The sequence below is a fragment of the Scardinius erythrophthalmus genome, assembly GCF_964197995.2.
Source record: "Scardinius erythrophthalmus genome assembly, chromosome: 22".
Lineage (NCBI taxonomy): Eukaryota > Metazoa > Chordata > Actinopteri > Cypriniformes > Leuciscidae > Scardinius > Scardinius erythrophthalmus.
This window is the reverse complement of record NC_138242.1, coordinates 30,395,505-30,410,207: the sequence shown is the minus strand read 5'-3', so window position 1 is coordinate 30,410,207 and position 14,703 is coordinate 30,395,505. Positions and strand designations below refer to the sequence as shown.

The 14,703-nt window shown below is 40.0% G+C and overlaps 1 protein-coding gene and 1 gene segment (V, D, J or C); one reads left to right on the top strand and one right to left on the bottom strand.

The window, feature by feature from the left end:
* Positions 1 to 14,703, top strand: part of LOC308682903 (Ig kappa chain V region 4135-like) — a 1,009,768-nt gene that overhangs the window by 396,809 nt on the left and 598,256 nt on the right.
* LOC308682877 (myosin phosphatase Rho interacting protein) overlaps positions 1 to 14,703 on the bottom strand; it is a 49,429-nt gene that overhangs the window by 7,646 nt on the left and 27,080 nt on the right. For 8 of the 9 annotated variants that reach the window (XM_081352839.1, XM_081352838.1, XM_081352836.1 and 5 more), the window contains 10 exons: positions 14,544 to 14,612; positions 14,385 to 14,474; positions 11,848 to 11,957; positions 11,355 to 11,393; positions 6,569 to 7,304; positions 6,264 to 6,380; positions 1,788 to 5,489; positions 570 to 717; positions 362 to 467; positions 53 to 212 (listed from right to left, as the gene is read on the bottom strand). In XM_081352839.1, the coding sequence (XP_081208965.1) occupies positions 53 to 212; positions 362 to 467; positions 570 to 717; positions 1,788 to 5,489; positions 6,264 to 6,380; positions 6,569 to 7,304; positions 11,355 to 11,393; positions 11,848 to 11,957; positions 14,385 to 14,474; positions 14,544 to 14,612 (5,277 nt within the window). The remainder of the gene's footprint in view (positions 1 to 52; positions 213 to 361; positions 468 to 569; positions 718 to 1,787; positions 5,490 to 6,263; positions 6,381 to 6,568; positions 7,305 to 11,354; positions 11,394 to 11,847; positions 11,958 to 14,384; positions 14,475 to 14,543; positions 14,613 to 14,703) is intronic. The other variant, XM_081352840.1, reaches the window with a different exon arrangement.

Sequence of the window (14,703 nt, the reverse complement as noted above, 5' to 3'; positions counted from 1 at the left end):
TTAGTCTCTTTATCAGGCTGTTTCAGAGAGTTTTCAGAAAGTTCTGGTTGACCTGGTTGTGTATATGCAGTTTCTGGTTCTCTCGCTGGCACTGCCCCAGCGCCTGTCTCTCTGCTTCCAGCGCTTGAGCCAAATGTGCGTTTTCCAAACACTTCTGAGAATATTGCTCAGACAAAACCTCCAGCTCGCGATGGATAGACTGCAACTCCTCTCTACATGGACACAATGTGAATAAACACACATCAAAACTTCAAAAAATTCGCTTGGTTAAAAGCATTAATGAATAAATGTAAATCTTAGTGACAACGGTAAACCAAAACAAGAGTGATTTGTGCAGATATAGTGATGTTTGGTGTCTTACTCGTACTGCCTGCGCAGCTCCTGGATATCTGCGCTCCCACTGCTCATCTGTGATCGTTGCGTTTTCTCAAGTTCTTCGCGATGAGCGTTTTTCATGGCCTCAATCGCTGCGCACAAAACAATCTACTGTGATGCTTCAACTCAAACTGGAAGTAATTCATTGTCAATGAAAAATTGGTTTATTTAATATACAGTGGTGCTTTTATTACCAGCAATAGTGGCATTTGTTTCCTCCTCCAACAGTCTTTCTTTCTCCTCTAGAAGTTTCCGGATCTCCCGCTGATGCTGTCTCTGGATGTCCTCTATCACCTTCTGGTGCGTCTCCTCCATTGCTACAAATCCACGCTCGCATGTTGCCTGAGTCCCACAAACAACATCAGATCACAAACACAAACAAACACCAAACACAATCTATCTACCCTAGCAGGCTCTCTACTAGGGCTGGGTATCTATTGTCTTTATGGTCTTGGTACATTTTTTTCATCTTGGTGGCTTGATGGTGGATAAAACGTCTATAAAAATTTACTCAGCAAAGCCCATCTTTCATGTATTTGACACTTTAATGGTCAATTTGGAGTCTTTGAAGAATTTTGCAATGCATTCATTTGACAAGGCATACATTAAATGATCAGTCTTGGGATTTCAAATTATACCGATGAAGATCTTAATCAGAAAACCAATCTTTACCCAGCCCTACTCTCTACAGGAGCAAACATAAGTTACAAACAGGGTTGGGTGCTATCAAAAGGGATGGCTGGATTCGTCTTGTTCATCATTTAAACATTTGCTCTTGTGATGAGAGATGAGAGATAGCACAGAGGAATGAAAGCAAATCAGCATGACTGATTGACTAGAGCGAATTCATGCAGTCAAACTCTCACACTAACACAGTAGACAACAATGCTAACACTAAAAACACAAGGTGTTTTGAACACTAAAACACAAGGTGTTTTGAACACAGTAAAAGCACGTTTGAGCACAGTAAAAGTAAAGAGTAATTTGTGATAGGTGTCAATCATGGTCATTGTGTGTGCTCAAAACTCCCAGTGCAGCTAATGTGCACTACAGCATTGAAACAAAGGAAAGCATCATGGTTATGAGGCTACAGGGTTGCAGTTATTTTCAAAAATCCAAGAGGCCATAAATCATATATATATATATATATATATATATATATATATATATATATATATATATATATATATATATATATATATATATATATATATATATATATATATATATATTACATAACTGTGTTGATTTGTAATTTCTGTTTCTAAAACTTGTATAAACAAATGCAATATATTCCCAAAACGATTATCAGCTAAAACCACTGCAACCCAAATTAACAGCAACAAACTAAAAACATGGCGCCATGGCGTTGGATGGGTGTGACATTAAATTTGAAAGGTGAAAGGTTAAACCTTGAGGCTGTCCAAGTCTCGTTGGTACTTCTCCCTCAGGCTGTTCAGATCTCCATCCAGTGGTTTCTGTTCCAGCTCTTCTCTCATGCGGCTCAACTGCATTTCCAGCTCCCGGACTCGGAGCAGGGACTCTGAATCCCTGCACGTTACCTGATCAGATCCATCCCCTTCCTCCATGGGACATGCGTCGACCTCAGCTTTGTTCTCCACTTTCTCGTTCCTCTCCTCCAATGAGCAGATGGTCTGGCTGTAGCATTCTTGTAGCTTGTGGAGCTCCTCTCTGTTGGTGTGTTCTAGTTCCTGGACCTTACTCTGAAAGTCCTGCTCAAGTTTTCGGATGTGCTCTTTGTGCCTCAACTCAGCATTTTCCATTTCTAGCAGCAGGGTCTCCACTCGGTGTTGGTTGTTTGCGGCACACTCCATTAAGTCGAGCTCTCTGGTTGTCTGCTCCTGCTCGGCCCTTCCCATCTCTTCTGCATGCCTGCTCTTCAGCTCCTCTTTCTCCCTAAGAAACTCCTCTTCCAGCTGGGTTAGGTTCTGCCGTTGCTCCTGCAGCTCCCTGAGCTTATAGGATAGTTCCCCTCGTAGCATGTCATTCTCCTCCTGCAAGGAACTTATAGTGTCAGTGAAGCTCAGATGCTCTTTCTCCACGCAGCTCTGGTAGTGCCTTTGGATGGCTGCAACACTCTCAGCGTGTTCTTGGACGAGCACTGCCATGTTACGGCTAGTCTCCTGGCAAAGAGAAAGTTCCCTCGTGTGACCTGCTCGCAACCTGCAAGCAACATACGTGACCTGCACCTGCATCAAGGCCTCTCGCATGCAAACCGAGCTGGAGTCGCTGCGCCATGAGCTCATTTGGATGGCATTCGCAAGTCCGGAAAGTGAATTTGTTTCCCCTTCCTCGCAGACCCTCTCAATTTCCTGAGAGAGATTACGGAGGGCTTTTGCTTGCTTCTTGAGCTCAGCAATGAGATTTTCCCAGCCTGTTTGCAGATGTGATTCTGATTCTGCACTATGGGATAGCGTACCGATGGCTAAGTGTCTGCGGACAATCTCTGCTGCTAAACTTTGAGCTTCCTCCATCTCAATCTGCTCCATGTAGGGAGCAAGTTCAGGAGGAGTGACATCAGCAAGATGATCAGTATTGCTTTGGGGCATGCTCTCAATTTGAGCATGCTTTGACACACTAACATCATCTTTCAGAGCCATGTCTCTTTGTTTTAAAGTTTCATTTGCTTTGACCAAGTCCTTTTGAAGCTCATCAAATTTTTCCTGAAAATTCATTGTTAGATTCTGGAGTGAATAGGCAAGCTCGGCACTAATGCAGGCATTCTTGATGGCATCCTGTGAAAAAGCACTATTTGCTAGTTTACCCATCTCAAGCTTGTCCACCTCTGCCAAGAACATGGTCTCCAGCATAAGTTTTCTTGTAAGTATATCAGCATAAACAATTGAGAGACACCCATCGCAGTCCTTCTTGATGTTTTCAGCATCCTTGTGAATGGAGTTTAGGGCCGACATAATATCAGAGTTCAGGTCCTGCAGAGAGAACCCCATCCTCTCCAGAACTTCAGCCTCAAAGGATAATGTTCTGGCAAACTGTTTTATACTTTCCTTACTTGATTGCACATCTGGTGCATCAAAGGTCTGGCACGACTCATAAAATGTGCTACCCTTCCTCAGGTATGTGGTGGCACAAACCAGCAGTTTCTCTACTTCTGCAAGGGTGCAAATGAGAGATTCAGTAGAACCGGTCTCTTTTTGATTGCTAAGAATTTCTCTGACTTTTTCTGTGCAAGACTCTACCAGTGCCAATGCCTTCTCATATTCATCAGTGTCTTGCTCACCAAAAGTCTTGAGGGATTTCTGACTGGATTCATCCATTGGTAATTCATCACAGGTTTTAGACGTGCAGTCCTCCATGGTTGCTCTGGTGCTCAGATGTTCCTGCATCGCTGAAAGATCAGGCTGGTCCCGTATCTTTTCAGTGAGGTGTCTGAGCTTTTCCTCTGTGGCCAATAGTTTGGTTTCCAGAGCATGTATAATGGAGATGAACTTCTCTGGATCTCTGCACTGCTGGAATGAACTGTCACTGGCTACACTGATATCTTGGGTCAGGCTCTGGTCATGCATGTGGTCTAGGCTCAGATCTTGTGTCAGATCCAAAGACGTGTTTTCCATTTGAAATCTGTCTGCTCCCTGGGACTGCTGATAGGAATGGCACTGGATGGTGGAAAAGCGAATCCTCTGCCGCTTAACCAAGGACATTTCTGTCTCTGAGCTACTTCTTGCAATAGGAAGTTGGGAGAGACTTGAGGATGAGGAAACATCATGTTGCATCTCTTTCAAACCCTCAAGCATGTCTTCCTGGGAGCGGCAACGCCGCATTCTGAGATCTGCATATCCCAGTCGCAGGGCATTGAGGTGTTCCTCCAGCTCAGCAATCCGATCCTCAGCAACCACCAGTTTTGCCTGTAGCTCCTGTTCTGCTCTTCGGGACTCTACCAGTCCTGGATAGTCATGCTCCATTTTAGAAAGAAGTTCCTCTTTTTGTTGCAAGCAAACTTCTGTTTCTTCTAGACTACTGCCTAAGGCAGCCATCTTTATTAGGGCCTCGCTCAAGTCCTGCTCCTTCTGTCTGATTAGCTGCTCATACATTTCCTTTGTCTGCTTCACCTCCTCTTCCTTCTCTCGTAGCACTTGACTTATCCTAGCAAATTCTTCCGAGACACGCTCGTACGAGCTCTCAAGGGAGTGATAGTCTGTTTCCACCGTCGTTAAACATGCCTGTTGCTTTCCAACCTCTCGGTCAGCCTCGGATATCTGATTGAGGAGTTCTTGACAGCGGCAAGTAAGCTGGTCACGTTCCTCCTCCAGCCTCCTCACACTCTCCCGCAACATTTCCACCATATCCGTCTGCACCTCCAACTCCTGCTGAAGACGATGTACTTCATCCCTGAGTCCCATAGTTTGCATCCCACCACTCCCTCTCAGCAGCGCCTCCACTTGTTCTTGTGCCTCTTGCAGTTGCTCTTCTACTTCACGCCTCCTCTCTTCGGATTCTGACAACCTCCAGGTCAGTCCCTGTCGCTCCCGCTCATGTTTCTCCTCCAGGCTCCGCTGCTCTTTTCTCTCCCGCTCCTCTCTCATAGTCTGAGCTTCCTCAATGGAAATCAGACGCCCAGTGGCCTCAGCGAGTCTCTCCTGTAACCTCTGCACGTCTCTGTGCTGGTCTTTCTGCAAAGCTTGCTGCTGTTCGAGCTGCCTCAACTCCTGGCTCTTCTCTAGCAAACTGGCTTCAACTTGACGTAGACGTTCCTCGCTCTCTCGCAGCTGTGACCGCAACGTCACCTCATTTCGAACCCATTCTTCCTCGCGTTCTTGACAGCGAACCCGTTCAATTTTCAACTCGCTACGCATTCGTGCCACAGCCTGCTCGCTCACGACAATCTCCGCCATGGCAGCCGTTAGCTTTTCCTCCAAGGCATCGATCTCTGCCTCATGGTGTCCTATGATATCTTTTGCTTCGCTGTAGCTACGCCTCAAGCTGCTAACTTGTTGAGTGGACTTATCTTGCTTCCGACGCTGGGAATCCAGCTCGGACTTTAGATCCTGGTTCAGTTTGCTGAGGCGCTGCCATGGTGCTCGGTGAACAGGGGTAGACGCTGCATCAGACAAAGGCTTTGCAGCGGTTGTGTCACTCTTTAAGAGATTAAGAGGAAAGTACAATTAGTAACAGGAAGACTTCTCTTTTATGGCCACATACATGATGCTCAACGTCTTCTAGGCTGTGGCTGGGAACCCAGGAACATTTGGAGTTCAATTTCCGAAGTTACATACTTACTCAAGCTTTCCACTGTGCTTTTTCAAGATAACATCAAAGATGGAGAAAATGGTGCTCAACAATGAAGGAAAAATGTGAACAACACAATTAAAAAGGGAAATAAATTATCTAAAGAGGCCATGGAACTACAGAATGCAACTATGAAATGCAACTGTGTCTTTGTGGATAATATAAATGACACTGTACAGAAAAAAATACAAGAGTAAACTTAAGAGATGAAGGAAGAAACAGATGGAGTAACACAACACCAGATTATAAAACAGCAACTAAAGGAAAATAAAGAACAGAGGAATGATGCAAATTAACACCATGCAAATTATGCAAAGGATGACAAGAAATGAATGAGACAACAACAAACAAAAAACAGAAAAGCACAGCTGAAAGCTTGCCAGATGTTCACATTTGTTATCTTCAGAAAACTTGTAGTTTGGTTACAAGAGTTTTAACCAAAACCCAGTCAGAGCCCAGGGAAAGAAAGACATTGCAGATCAGTTATCACCACTCATGCTGAGAGTTTCATTAACACCCAAAATTATATTAGTATTGAAATCAAAAAAGAAAGAGCCACAAAAAACTACAGAAGATTTTGATTTCTGTATCTTTTCTGGCTAGGTTCAGTTCTGTTTGGGTACCTGTAGCACATATCCTTCCCGGGCGTTTTGCTCTCTCCCACGCGCATCCTGAAGTTGCTCCTGTAAGACACTGTTCTGCTGCTGGAGTCTGGCTAGCTCCCTTTGTGCCTGACCCAACTGTGAACATCAGCGTACATTAGTGGAAAACAATCAGATTTGAATGAGGAAATTACACAATGTTCAGAAATGATCTGAATGCAATCAAAAAACCTAGATAACATAAGCACACAAGTAGTCAGCACCTGCACATACTCATCATTTTATGATGGAAAATGAGGCAAGAAATAAATACTGATGGTTCTTACCTCCTTTTCCAGTATGGTGGTCATCTCTTGTGGAATGACTCTTTCTCCAAGAGGTGTATTTGAGGTGTTAGGGGAGCTGCCAGCGATCGGTACCTGCTTTTCCTCTCTGAGGGGCGTTGTTTCTACCTGCTGCCACCTCTGCTCAATTTCCACTTGGACATTAGAGTTTCTGCGGGCCGCTCGGTGACCATCAACCTCCTGCGTGTCCCCGAGTTGGTCCACATCCATTTTTCCTTGTTCCTGTGGCACTTTATTGAGGAGCTTTGACGAGAGCTCTGACGCATTGACTGCTCCTGGTGTCGGTGTGGTCTGATGGTGGTGCACATATTCCTGCACCACTTCTTCATCTCGCTGTGGCAACTTGTCAGTATGGCTGGTGGTAGTAATGGAGGATGACGTCTGATGAGAGGAGGAGCTAGAGATGGGGGAGGAGGCAGAAGAGGAGGTGGAGGAGGGTGAAGATGAGATAGTGACTGAAGTGTCTGCCCTCTTCATTGAAGGTTGTCCGCTCTCGTTTTCTTGTCCTGGGCGGAACTCGGACCAGTCAAATGTTTTAGAGCGTCCCTCTCGCTTGTTGACTCGACTCTTTTGCTCGGGAGGAGGCGCAGAGTCTGTGATGACCTCTTGTGACTTTTTAGCTTCAACTACAGAGCTGTTCGAGAGTTGCGAAGAGTTAGGAGGGGGTTGGATGAAGTTTTGCTCCACATTTGATCTGGTTCGCTCTTCTGGAAGGGAACTGTGACAAGAGAAGATACTGAATCAATACACTATACAGTATTTGAATTATTATTGGTGCTTGCTAAGGTAAGCATCACTGCCATTCCATAAATATTAGTTTTTTCACTAAAAACTGTTGCATATGGCATTGTGGGTCAATCTGAAAGGTTACCCGAAAACACGCAGAATCATTCCCTAATTGTGGACATAACTATAGAGGGTATGCATTGACGTCACTTTCCCGCCAGAACACGCACCCCTCAGTCGGACTGAGTGGCAAAAGAGCTGCTGTGTGACTGGATTTAATCATTTAAATTAAAGGTTGGACTTGATATAGTGTTCCTTACAACTTATCAAAAATCCAGTGATCCATGGATATTGAAATGCAGCCAGGAATCGTGGTTCCTGACATTTACAGTATATGTGCCTGATTTCGACGCCGGGGAAATACATAAAGCAAATTTGCCTATGAATGCTTTATATAAATACAATATAGGTAGGTCTAAATCCAGTGATCACTTACAGTATATCAGTGTTATATATATATATATCATCATATCATTCAGCCCTAAAACTTTTTTGTCAGTGTTTTTTTTTTTTTTAAACATCCAATTATGCAGAATATACGATGGTAAATATTTAATTGATGAGTTGTCAATACAATACAGTATATAGGGTATGATTTTACCCCAAAATTCAGCATATTGACAACATGAAAACTACAAATCCACCTTTCGCTACCTGGAGTCGTTTCTATGAATTGCATTGATCCATTTGCTTCTCTTTTCTGAAGCTTTCAGCAGTCTGTAAAAATATACCTCAGATTTCTAGTCAAATCTGTTTGTACAGTCAATCTCAAAGCTCTTTCCCATTTTAGATGCGTTTTGTGTGTTCTTCGTGGCATTCACGCTGAAAACCAATGCTGCCACTCAGTCTTTTTGCCACTCAGTGGGCGTAATCACTCCAGCCGATGGTGACGTCACAGGCATAATCTCTATACCAAGATGAAAATGTGTTGTGAAACATGCACAGTGTTAACAAAGACTGCAGCTGTCTAAAAAAAACACACACACCCAAACCACTGAAGACAGGATGGTTTGATTAATGGTTAGTAGGGTGAGGAAAACCATTTGATCACTGCATGGAATTCAACCACTGTCAAACATGTCGGTAAACACTCATGTGTGTCTGTGCGCGCTGCAGGGTGTGTTCTAAAAGCGGGCACTGATGCAATGCTATTTTTCATCTCCTTCAAAGAATGAGGTGATGTAACATCACAACAAGAAATGGGGAGACTGACGAGGTGTAAACATAAATTGTGCTGTACCTGCCACCCTGTTTACCAGTATTGACAAAAACTGTCAATAGATGAAACTTCAAATTTTAAATGAGCTGAAATATGCTTGTAAATATATTTAACCCTCTGGGCTTCTTCGCCCGAAAACGGGCGAAAACTTGAACGTTTCGAATTGTTTAATTTTTTTGCTTCATCGGATGGGGGTGAAACTTGGTGACTTTTCTTTTATTACCTATATGAACACACAAAAAAATCAAGGAGATGATTCTGATATGTTAAAGGGTCGTAAAAAAAAAAGTCACACTTAGCTTCCTCCCGCCCGAAAACGGGCGACATAGGAAATGAATGGGAAATACGAAAAAATAGGAAAACTCAGAGAAACTTTTGGTGGTACAAGCTACAGATCAGCCACTGTGCTGAAAAAAAGTGTACAGCAATGAAGGGGTGACACTCTAGAACATCAAGAGTGTAAAAAAGACACCCTCCCCCCCACACACACACACCCACACACACAAACACACACACACACACAGAGAAATGAACTGGTAAGACTGAAACAGCAAATTTTGCCCCAAACTATATAAAAATGATATAATCATAATAACTCCAAAACTATAGCAAGGAGAGTCAAAAGGTAGGTATCGTTTGAAAGAACTCTTTTTAAATTTTTTGAAAATATAAATTACATTACATTTGGACATTGTCCCGCCAAGAAACGGTGGATAAAAGACAATATATATATATAATTTTTATTATGATTTTGCATATCTTTCATATTTGTCATGGAATAACTCAGGAAGGAAATAAGGTAGGAGGAAAATTCTTTTTTAGTGAAGTCCCCCTACATGTTAGCTGCATCTGGATAAAAAAATAATAATTTTTGGATAAAGGAATCAAAAATTACAGCATTTTGAAAAGAGATAGCCTTTTTGTACAGTCTTTCACACCCCCTCATGGGCAATTTTTTCTCCATGAAGAATATCTTGTCATAAAAGCAATAGATTATGTTAATTTTGGGCTCATTTTAATTGTAATAATATGCTGTAAAAAATGAAGTGCCATTTTCAATTATCTGAGAATGTTTCATGAGCTGTATGATGTTTTTGACACATTGCAGTACATTATTTTATAGATTATGAAAAAAAGAGAAATTCTATGTATCAACAAATAACTCAGCAATACTTAAGAGTTTTTCAAAGTGGATACATTCACTGTAAAGTTCAGACTCTAAGCTTTCAAATGACATCAACTTTGTGTTTATCAAGGCAAGATTTTTGAAAAATATGGTAATAAATATTTTCGCAGCTAGGTGGCGCCTGCTGGCGGTACACTTGGTTTTAGAGGGATTACTCAGCACTCGTTAGGAATTAATACATTTAATTAGATGCATTAAAAAGCTGAGATTCTAAGCTTTAAAATGATATATAACTTGTGTTGTTCCATTCAGTGGTTGATTAGTAATAAATTGTTTTCTTTCCGAATGGGAATAAATCAAATAAATAAATAAAAAAGCTATAGGCCGCCTATGGGCGGTTATAGGACATGACACAAATTAATACATTTTGAAGCCACTAGGTGGCGCTCTTCTCACTTGAAATATTTTTTTTTTTAGGCCTGCACTCTAATTTGATGTGAAATGTTGCATTTATTGAAAAATAAAATAAAATAAAAAAAATAAAAATATATATATTAATTCTAATGGAAAAAATAGCTCATAAAAATTACATAATTAATGCAAAGTATCATAAAAAATTCTAAAAATTCTATATAATAATCAGAAAACATTATAGAACAAAACAATATTTGATTGGTTATCCTAGGACAAAGTTAAGTACAATTTTAAGGCTTCGCCCGTTTTCGGGCGGGAGGAAGCTAAGTGTGACCCAATTATGAAGAAGCCCAGAGGGTTAAGTATTAAAAATATTTTCCTTTCAAAAATCTATTACATTTAGATTTAATGCATTAAATGAATTCTTTTAAGAAAATATGTTATATATATGTTTTTTAATTATTGGATATCTAAAATAAGAATAAGTATCATCCAATAATTGACAACTGATAATTAAATTCTGCATTGTGATGACTTCAGCTTTTGGTAAATGTCCCATATGGATTAGATTTATAATTAAATGATCTGTTTAGGTCTTATGTTGCACGTCTACCTAATTTCTAATTTCCTTCAGAAATTACACAGAACACCACCATGCCCTAACTAGGCATGTTTTTTCTAATGTGTGTCTTTATTTGATTTTATTTTAAGTTGTCTGTCCATAATGAAAAGGTTTAATTTAGGTCTATCCAATGTGAAGCTGACCTTCGCTCAGACAGGATTTCACACGTATCACTTTATCATGTTGCGACGTGGTTGTGAAACAGCTGGAATTTAAATAAATGTAATGCTGTTAAACATAATTAATGAATTTCAAAAATTAAAAGCTCAGACAAAAACACTAACACCACTATGATAAATAATCTGGCCACACACACACACACAGCAGCGATGTAACACTCCAAATTAACTAAGCATACACTTGTGAAGGCTCTTCAATTTCATTTATCTCTTTCCATTCTGTTTGTAATACAATTAAGTGTACTAAATGAACATGTTAAATTAACAGCCCCATTATAAACAAAGCAAACAGGCAAACGACAGAAGCAAAAAGGGAACGGGAATTACTAACATAACATCACGAAACACATCGCTAAACTCAGCTGACACAACAGCGGCCACAAATACACACACAGGTTTGAATAAGAACAGGAAATGCCAACCTGGGCATAAGAACTGAAAGTTTCAGAGACACATTTTTCCTGTGGTCAGATAAACAGAGCAGGAAAAACACAAGAAAATAAATTATACAGGTAAGTTAGGAACAGAAAAAAAAATAATAATAAAAAAACAGTTTTTGAGGAAATCTCAAGAGGAAAAATGGAAGTTGACATCTTTCCAAAGCTCAAATGCTTTCCGGAAAGCATGTACTGCTTATATAAGGGTGTGTATCTTTAGGTTAAGTTTGTAATTTCTTCATTACTAGCTGCACCAAACAGAACTGTCTGCCGAACTCACAGCATTGGTTGAGCCAGTGTATGTCAGACCCAGGTGAACAGACTGACAAAACAATTGTTGCCACTAGAGGTGCAGAAATGACACCTTTATAGTATAGACTTTCCTAATTAAGTTACAGAGGGAAGTCTAATTTGTAAATGTTTGATGTTCTTTTTCTTTTTCCATACTTTTCAAACTAAACATGATGTGGAAGCTCACCGTGTGACATCAGGAGCGACGGTGGGCCGCATGTTCTTCAGAATGGCCTGGATCCAGTTTCTACGTATCCCAGAGGTCATGGCAGACAGTGTGAATGCCCCTTCTTTACTCTGAGAGGAAGACAAGGACACCGAGTCGAATGATCTGATGCATGACAGCTGAACTAAAACAGACTATTTCTGTTCACTTCTGACATAGCTGTTCAATTCGACTACAAGCGCCACAGAATATTTTCTATAACTTTTACAAGACTTTTCCAGTCATGATTACGGAACGAATGTTATTTATAAAAAAAAGGTTAGCAAGTTTACTTAAAAAAAAGGTTATCTTGAACTTTTTTTCTTCTTTTTTTACCACTCTCGAACAAATAAGAATTTCTTGGCTATTTTTTCAGCTCTAAATATTTTAGATCTGATGAAATATATTAAAATGTAAATTATTATATTTATTTTAGAATATTATAATATAACAATATAATAAGTAAATATAAATATTTCAGAGCTGAGCCATAAAAGCTGCATAAAAGCATTTTTAGAGCTGAGCTATAAAAATTATATTAATTATAGGAAATATTATCTGAGCAAATATATATTTTTATAGGCCTAGATATCACAATTTTAAAATTCCTTGATATTTCCATTTTGCCCCGACTGTGGGAACCTTGCAAATTCACAAAATAACTGAATGACAGCATGTCACAGTCCGGCATCTTTCTCTCAGTAACAAGATTATCCCACAAGAAATGGTCCAATCACACACTGGAATAAAAGTTTATGATATACATCTAGTGAAAACTAGAATCTGACAGATCAGACGGCAAGAGGAGTTTAAGATGGGAGTTTAGTATTACGTTAGTTTATCCGTGGCATTCTCTATCCAAGGCATAAAGATAGCAGGCTGAAGTTATATTTACAGTTGTTATTCATTTCTTGACACTGACGCCCCGCTGTACGTCTGTACACAGAGGCGGCCAACGCTTTCTGCTATATCTGACATCTCTAAAATAACTTTAAAAACACCACCAAGGAGCCTATCACTCGCCAACTAGACGAACAACACAATATCAAGTACATCTCAACAGCTTTATTAATAAAACACAGGAGCATGTAAATTAAACATTTATAAATTAAAACTTTATCATTATATTTGTAGTTTTTCTGGCCATTTTTGCATCCACCGGATGAAATTGCTTATTTGCAAATTAAAGTGACTATCCGGGGAAAAAAAATGATTAAAAATATTTTTAAATATTTGTCCTTTAGTGAAGGAAAAAAAGAGCATTAGACAAACGTCTGAAGTGTGGCATTGGACCTGTGGGGTGTTATTTTCGAGGGAAGTGATGATGTCACAGCTGCTGACGGATCAGGTGACATTAGAGATGAAACAATGCTTAGTGAGGAACAGCGTTAGGGTTACAGATAACATCACCAGGGCTTTATTTAGGTGTGAAAACGTACCACTGCAATCCTAGTAACATATTTGTCTAGCATCAATAGCTCAAGAGCGCAGGGATGGACGGCATCACCAAAAAAGTACGAGTTAAGGTTCACTGTGTCCGAAACTGTTGTATGCGTGTTTTTGTATTCGTCATTCGGTGGCTCTGAATAGTCAAAACACCTCTAAAAATGCTTGCTACGGATGCGGAAAACACAGATTTTTTTTTTATGATGGACGAAAGTTTTGGAGGCAGTGTGTTAACGTGATTGATACAACACGAGGTCGTATTTATTTTTTACGGACAATAATTTCGGACTCAGTGTGCAAGGACCTTTACGGTTAGATCATTGAGCAGTTTTGGTATATACATAAACAAATGGTATATACACTATGTTTGGAATAATTGAGTGTTGGAGTGTTATGCTCATCAAGGCTCCATTTATTTGATCAACTACACAGTAAAAACAGTAACATTACAAAATATTACAGCAATTTAAAATAAATGTTTTCTATTTGAGTATATTTTAAAATGTAATTTAATCCAGCATCATCTAATTTCAGCATCATTACTCCAGTCTTCAGTGTCACATGATCCTTCAGAAATAATTCTAATATGCTGATTTCTTATTATTATTACAAGAAACATTTCTTATTATCAGTTGTGCTGTATAATATTTCACAATTTTACTGTTTTTATTGTATTTTTCATCAAATAAATGCAGCATTGGTGAGCAGAAGAGACTTGTTAAAAAAAAAAAAACATTTAAATAAATCTGAATTATTCCAAACCCAAACTTCTGTAGTGTACATCACTGGTACACTCTTTATATATAAAAAAAAGGTTCTTTATTGGCATCGATGGTTCCATGAAGAACCTTTAATCCATTCCACAAAAGGTTCTTTATAGTGGAAAAAGTTCTTCAAAATGGTTCTTTTAAGAACGGTTCACTGAAAGGTTCTTTGGAGAACCAAAAACCTCTAAGGCTTTACTTTTGGAACCTTTATTTTTTAAGCGTGTATATTCATACCGCCCAGCCCTACAACACCACAGTCTTTATAGGGGTAAAATACAACCAAATCAATAAAATAACATCACTCACGAGAATTTGGAAGCCATAGTTCCTCTGAACTGGGAATTCGGTCACATCGTAGCATGAGGACAGATCGATCTCTCCGTCCAGATCAGCAGCCTGAGGAACACGAGGGACGTTGTTATGTTAGTTAACAGTGGCGTTTTAATCGCTGATTTAAACACTCACCTCCTCAGCGATGGAGTCACGGTAGAACCTCAGGCTCTGATCGGTCAGAACAAACCAGTGCTTCTTCCACTGAGACACCGAGAGAGACAGAAGCAGATCAAACCTTCTGAATAATCTCCACCTTAAACGTCCAGACAAGCCGTTTAAGACTTTCACTGGT